Source organism: Pristiophorus japonicus, unplaced genomic scaffold (genome assembly GCF_044704955.1).
Source record: "Pristiophorus japonicus isolate sPriJap1 unplaced genomic scaffold, sPriJap1.hap1 HAP1_SCAFFOLD_29, whole genome shotgun sequence".
Classification (NCBI taxonomy): domain Eukaryota; kingdom Metazoa; phylum Chordata; class Chondrichthyes; family Pristiophoridae; genus Pristiophorus; species Pristiophorus japonicus.
This window is the reverse complement of record NW_027252668.1, coordinates 991361-998726: the sequence shown is the minus strand read 5'-3', so window position 1 is coordinate 998726 and position 7366 is coordinate 991361. Positions and strand designations below refer to the sequence as shown.

The 7366-nt window shown below is 57.4% G+C and overlaps 1 protein-coding gene across 1 annotated transcript in view; it reads right to left on the bottom strand.

The window, feature by feature from the left end:
* The window catches only part of LOC139248106 (septin-4-like), a 99555-nt gene extending 92984 nt beyond the window's left edge, over window positions 1-6571 (bottom strand). The window contains exons 1-2 of the mRNA XM_070871856.1: window positions 6504-6571; window positions 685-847 (exon numbers count right to left, since the gene is read on the bottom strand). Of these exons, the coding sequence (XP_070727957.1) occupies window positions 685-687 (3 nt within the window). The 5' untranslated portion in view covers window positions 688-847; window positions 6504-6571. The remainder of the gene's footprint in view (window positions 1-684; window positions 848-6503) is intronic.
* Window positions 6572-7366: the final 795 nt, after the last annotated feature.

Here is a 7366-nt window from a genome sequence, read left to right as displayed (position 1 = left end):
CTCTCTCTCTCTCTCTGTCCCTCCCTCTCTCTCTCTCTCTGTCCCTCCCTCTCTCTCTCTCACTCTCTCTGTCCCTCCCTCTCTCTCTCTCCCTCTCTGTCCCTCCCTCTCTCTCTCTCCCTCTCTGTCCCTCCCTCTCTCTCTCTCTCTCTCTCTCTCTCTCTCTCTCTCTCCCTGTCCCTCCCTCTCTCTCTCTCTCCCTGTCCCTCCCTCTCTCTCTCTCTCTCTCTCTCTCTCCCTGTCCCTCCCTCCCTCTCTCTCTCTCCCTGTCCCTCCCTCCCCCCCTCTCTCTGTCCCTTCCTCTCTCTCTCTGTCCCTCCCTCTCCCCTCCTCTCTCTCTGTCCCTCCCTCTCTCTCTCTGTCCCTCCCTCCCTCTCTCTCTCTGTCCCTCCCTCCCCCCCTCTCTCTCTCTCTCCCTGTCCTTCCCTCTCTCTCCCTGTCCCTCCCTCTCTCTCCCTGTCCTCCCCCCTCTCTCTCTCTCTCTGCCCCTTCCTCTCTCTCTCTCTCTCCCCGTCCCTCCCCCTCTCTCCCTCCTGTCTCGGTCTGGTCCTGCCTCACTCACTGCTGAATTCAGTCAGACTCCCGTGCTCCTCCTGCCCTGTTGCTGAGCCCACCCTTTCCAGACGCAGGTACGCCCAGACGTGCTGAGCAGGATCCGGCCTGCCATCGGTGAGCATTCCTTACCATGGCTCCTGGAAGTGTGTCGTGCTCCCTCGGTGCAGCTCAGCCTCTACAGACGACCCACTCCTTCCTGCCCGCCGACTTGCACTGGCTGTGTTTCTGACGCTGTGCCTTTGATATCTGCTTGCCCCCAGGAAGTTGCATCCGTGCAAGGCTCGGGCGCGATCTATTGGTTGAAGCAACGCACCTGATCAGCGTGAGTCTGCCGGGCGGTTTGAAGTGAATTACAGCTGCCGCACACGCACACACACACGTGTACATGTATGACCGAACCTTTCATACGGTCGCCCTCTCTCTCTCTCGGGGTCTTCTAATCCAAGAACCCGGGCTCCCTTTGCCGGTATCTGTTGGACCTGCCACCCTCTGATACCACAACCATTGCGTCCAGCGGAATATTCGACCACGGGGGCCCTCGCCCACACCGGATTCCGACCACAAGCAGGATCACTGGCCAATCCTCCCCTCCACACCATCGCATTCCCGGCAGTCCTGCCACATTCTACCCATCATAAAATAGAGGTGATCCAAAACCTGGCCGCCCCGTGTCCTAACTCACACCCAGTCCCGCTCACCCATCACCCCCTGTGCTCACTGCCCCCGTGTCCTAACTCACACCCAGTCCCACTCACCCATCACCCCCTGTGCTCACTGACCCCGTGTCCTAACTCACACCGAGTCCCACTCACCCATCACCCCCTGTGCTCACTGACCCCGTGTCCTAACTCGCACCCAGTCCCACTCACCCATCACCCCCTGTGCTCACTGCCCCCGTGTCCTAACTCGCACCAAGTCCCGCTCACCCATCACCCCCTGTGCTCACTGCTCCGTGTCCTAAATCGCACCGAGTCCCGCTCACCCATCACCCCCTGTGCTCACTGCCCCGTGTCCTAACTCACACCAAGTCCCGCTCACCCATCACCCCCTGTGCTCACTGCCCCGTGTCCTAACTCACACCAAGTCCCACTCACCCATCACCCCCTGTGCTCACTGCCCCCGTGTCCTAACTCGCACCCAGTCCCGCTCACCCATCACCCCCTGTGCTCACTGCCCCGTGTCCTAACTCACACCAAGTCCCACTCACCCATCACCCCCTGTGCTCACTGCCCCCGTGTCCTAACTCGCACCCAGTCCCGCTCACCCATCACCCCCTGTGCTCACTGCCCCCGTGTCCTAACTCGCACCCAGTCCCGCTCACCCATCACCCCCTGTGCTCACTGCCCCCGTGTCCTAACTCACACCAAGTCCCACTCACCCATCACCCCCTGTGCCCCGTGTCCTAACTCACACCAAGTCCCACTCACCCATCACCCCCTGTGCCCCGTGTCCTAACTCACACCAAGTCCCACTCACCCATCACCCCCTGTGCTCACTGACCCCGTGTCCTAACTCACACCAAGTCCCACTCACCCATCACCCCCTGTGCTCACTGACCCCGTGTCCTAACTCGCACCCAGTCCCACTCACCCATCACCCCCTGTGCTCACTGCCCCGTGTCCTAACTCACACCCAGTCCCACTCACCCATCACCCCCTGTGCTCACTGCCCCGTGTCCTAACTCACACCCAGTCCCACTCACCCATCACCCCCTGTGCTCACTGCCCCCGTGTCCTAACTCGCACCCAGTCCCGCTCACCCATCACCCCCTGTGCTCACTGCCCCCGTGTCCTAACTCACACCCAGTCCCACTCACCCATCACCCCCTGTGCCCCGTGTCCTAACTCACACCAAGTCCCACTCACCCATCATCCACTGTGCTCACTGCCCCGTGTCCTAACTCACACCCAGTCCCACTCACCCATCACCCCCTGTGCTCACTGCCCCGTGTCCTAACTCACACCCAGTCCCACTCACCCATCATCCCCTGTGCCCCGTGTCCTAACTCACACCAAGTCCCGCTCACCCATCACCCCCTGTGCCCCGTGTCCTAACTCACACCAAGTCCCGCTCACCCATCACCCCCTGTGCTCACTGCCCCCGTGTCCTAACTCACACCCAGTCCCACTCACCCATCACCCCCTGTGCCCCGTGTCCTAACTCACACCAAGTCCCGCTCACCCATCACCCCCTGTGCCCCGTGTCCTAACTCACACCAAGTCCCACTCACCCATCACCCCCTGTGCTCACTGCCCCCGTGTCCTAACTCGCACCGAGTCCCGCTCACCCATCACCCCCTGTGCTCACTGCCCCGTGTCCTAACTCGCACCGAGTCCCACTCACCCATCACCCCCTGTGCTCACTGCCCCGTGTCCTAACTCACACCCAGTCCCACTCACCCATCACCCCCTGTGCTCACTGCCCCCGTGTCCTAACTCGCACCGAGTCCCGCTCACCCATCACCCCCTGTGCCCCGTGTCCTAACTCACACCAAGTCCCGCTCACCCATCACCCCCTGTGCCCCGTGTCCTAACTCACACCAAGTCCTACTCACCCATCACCCCCTGTGCCCCGTGTCCTAACTCACACCAAGTCCCGCTCACCCATCACCCCCTGTGCTCACTGCCCCGCGTCCTAACTCACACCGAGTCCCACTCACCCATCACCCCCTGTGCTCACTGATCTACATTGGCTTCCGGTTAAGCAACACCTCAATTTCAAAATTCTCATCCTTGTTTTCAAATCCCTCCATGGCCCTCGCCCCTCCCTATCTCTGTAATCTCCTCCAGCCGCTACACCCCTCCCTATCTCTGTAATCTCCTCCAGCCCCTACACCCCTCCCTATCTCTGTAATCTCCTCCAGCCCCTACACCCCTCCCTATCTCTGTAACCTCCTCCAGCCCCTACACCCCTCCCTATCTCTGTAACCCCCTCCAGCCCCTACACCCCTCCCTATCTCTGTAACCTCCTCCAGCCCCTACACCCCTCCCTACCTCTGTAACCCCCTCCAGCCCCTACACCCCTCCCTATCTCTGTAACCCCCTCCAGCCCCTACACCCCTCCCTATCTCTGGAACCCCCTCCAGCCCCTACACCCCTCCCTATCTCTGTCACCCCCTCCAGCCCCTACACCCCTCCCTATCTCTGTAACCCCCTCCAGCCCCTACACCCCTCCCTATCTCTGTAACCTCCTCCAATCCCTACACCCCTCCCTACCTCTGTAACCCCCTCCAGGCCCTACACACCTCCCTATCTCTGTAATCTCCTCCAGCCCCACAATCCCCTGAGATGTCTGCGCTCCTCTAATTCTGCCCTCCTGACCATCCCTGATTATAATCACTCCACCATCGGTGGCCGTGCCTTCTGTTGCCTGGGCCCCAAGCTCTGGAACTCCCTCCCTAAACCCCTCCGCCTCTCTACCTCTCTTTCCTCCTTCATGACGCTCCTTAAAACCGACCTCTTTGACCAAGCGTCCTGCCCTAATTTCTCCTTGCGTGACTCGGTGTCAAATCTTATGCCTCCTACCACTCTTGCGGAGCAACTTGGGAAGTTTTACTACGCTAAAGGCGCTCTATAAATGCACGTTGCTGTTGTTCTCCCATAGCTCAGGGGCAATGAGGACAGATGAACGACTCCCGTCCCGTCGTCCCGGCCTGCACCATAACCGCTCTACCAACCCCTGGGATGGTAAACCCTGCCGGCTCGGCACTCAGAATCGGCAGCCGGGCGCTTGTTGCCGCGTTCCCGATCGCCGCCATTTTGCGGGGATTGTGGGTGATGGTGCCCCGCCCTGGTGGGCGATGGTGGGAGCCTCAATTAACCCTTTGGAACGTATGCACCTGTGAGGATGCTCACAGGTTGGCATTGCGATCGGCTTCGCCGGTCACGTGACGTTCACAAGACTCAATAAAACCCCAGCCAGTTGGGCCTGGGTCATCCGCGATGAGGTATGCAGTTGTGAGCCCGGTGGATACACTGGTAACGTGTAGTGCGCAGTGCAATTGTTAAACCGTTGTTAATAAACCAACTACTTCTTAACAACAACGTGAGGCTAGGAATTCTGAAGCAAAGAACCCATGAAGCAAATACATTCCAACCCTTAACCCTTAGCCAGACCCATGGATCACACAACACAGAAGGGGGCCCTTTGTGCCTATTCCGGCTGTGTGAAAGATCTATACAATTAGGTACATTCCCTCCCCACTCCCCCCGCTCTTTCCCCATAACCCTGCAGACTTTTCCCCTGCAAGTATTGATCCAGTTCCCTTTCAAAATTACTATTCAATCTGCTCCCACCGTCCTTTCAGGCAGCCTGTTCCAGATCGCAACAACTTGCTGCGTTAAATATTTCTCCTCACCTCCCCACACTCTGGTTCTTTTGACAATTATCTTAAATCTGTGTCCTCTGGTTACCCACCCCACCGCCAGTGGAAGTAGTTTCTCCTTAGTTACTCTGTCAAAGACCGCAACAATTTGGAACACCTCGATCAAATCTCCCCTGAACCTTCTCTGCTCTAAGGAGAACAATCCCAGCTTCTCCAGTCTCCCCATGTAACTGAAGTTCCCCATCCCTGGTACCATTCTGGTCACTCTCCCCTTAACCTTCTCTGCTCTAAGGAGAACAATCCCAGCTTCTCCAGTCTCCCCATGTAACTGAAGTTCCCCATCCCTGGTACCATTCTGGTCAATCTCCCCTTAACCTTCTCTGCTCTGAGGAGAACAATCCCAGCTTCTCCAGTCTCCCCATGTAACTGAAGTTCCCCATCCCTGGTACCATTCTGGTCAATCTCCCCTTAACCTTCTCTGCTCTAAGGAGAACAATCCCAGCTTCTCCAGTCTCCCCATGTAACTGAAGTTCCCCATCCCCGGTACCATTCTGGTCACTCTCCCCTTAACCTTCTCTGCTCTAAGGAGAACAACCCCAGCTTCTCCAGTCTCCCCATGTAACTGAAGTTCCCCTTCCCCGGTACCATTCTGGTCAATCTCCCCTTAACCTTCTCTGCTCTAAGGAGAATAATCCCAGCTTCTCCAGTCTCCCCATGTAACTGAAGTTCCCCATCCCTGGTACCATTCTGGTCACTCTCCCCTTAACCTTCTCTGCTCTAAGGAGAACAATCCCAGCTTCTCCAGTCTCCCCATGTAACTGAAGTTCCCCATCCCTGGTACCATTCTGGTCACTCTCCCCTTAACCTTCTCTGCTCTAAGGAGAACAACCCCAGCTTCTCCAGTCTCCCCATGTAACTGAGGTCCCACTCCATGTTTATTGACATCAGCTATCACAGTTGGAAGCGTTTAAACCTACCATGTTCAGATAATTACCCGGGAGGTTTATCTGACAGAATGAGTAACAGAGGTCATGAGGCTTGTTCGATTATGTCCTGTTAATTTAGTATTAATGTTTCTCTATTTACCGTCGGGATCCGTGTCTGAGATCGATCTAAACGGGCGTAATTAATTTACAAACAGCGTCCCGAGCTAGCCAATAAGTTAACAGCATTAGCCAGCGTTAGCGTCCTCGCTCAGGCCAACATCCCCAGCATCGAAGCACTGACCACACTCGATCAGCTCCGCTGGGTGGGCCACATTGTCCGCATGCCCGACACAAGACTCCCAAAGCAAGCGCTGTACTCGGAACTCCTACACGGCAAGCGAGCCAAAGGTGGGCAGAGGAAACGTTACAAGGGACCACCCTCAAAGCCTCCCTGATAAAGTGCAACATCCCCACCGACACCTGGGAGTCCCTGGGCCCAAAGACCAGTCCGCCCTAAGTGGAGGAAGTGCATCCGGGAGGGCGCTGAGCACCTCGAGTCTCGTCGCCGAGAGCGCAGGCAGCGGAAGGAGCGTGCGGCAAACCAGTCCCACCCTCCCCTTCCCTCAACCACTGTCTGTCCCACCTGCGACAGGGACTGTGGCTCTCGTATTGGACTGTTCAGCCACCTGAGAACTCACTTTTCGAGTGGAAGCAAGTCTTCCTCGACCCCTATGATGGTGGTGCCGATTTTCCAGCCAGACTATTGAACAGACTGAGGTGGGCAGTCTCGCAGTTAGCCCCTTATTCCAGAACCAGTATGATGCCTCACCCTTGCAAGCGGCCTCGTCCTAAATCGCCTGTCCTCGCTCCGGGCCGGCAGTGCTGGGTCCCGGCAGCCAGGAGTGCGGGACCTCGGTCTTCCAGAGGCTCCCCGTCCCTCTCGCACTCTCTCTTGCTCCTGTCTTGTTCCACGTCAGCGGTGTGCGGACTGGATGTGCCCCTGGACAAGCTGTGCCAGGACGAGCTGTGTCTGGACTCGCGATTTCAAGTCTTCCCCCTTCCCTCCGGCTCACTCCGACACCTGCAGCTGTGCGATGTGAGCTGACCTCCCCCTCTCTCTGCGCCCGGCCACTCTCTGGCTTTTACCGAGCCACCCTGCGGCCTATCTTGGACAAGGCATTACTAAAATAAGCACCAAACGGTGGTGCAGAGTACCGAGGAGAAAGGACAAACTGTTTCAAAACAATATCTCATACGTATACATTGATGTATGCGGAAATCCTCGGTTCGCCAATCGAACCTGCCCCGCTTCAATTGCCCGAGCTCAGGGACGTGTGTGTTACGAGAAGCTCCAATCACTTCAGACTGCCCTGTTGCTACCCTGATGAAGATGAATTGACGCTGCCTCGATACCCATGTGTATCAACTGGCCAGTTTCCACCCCCCGCACACCCCCACCCCCCCCTTCCTCAGTCTCACCCAGAACAAAGACCGCTCACATTCTCGGAGATAAGGACGAGACACATTAGTAGCGTCCAGCCAACTTTCTACCGCATCCCTG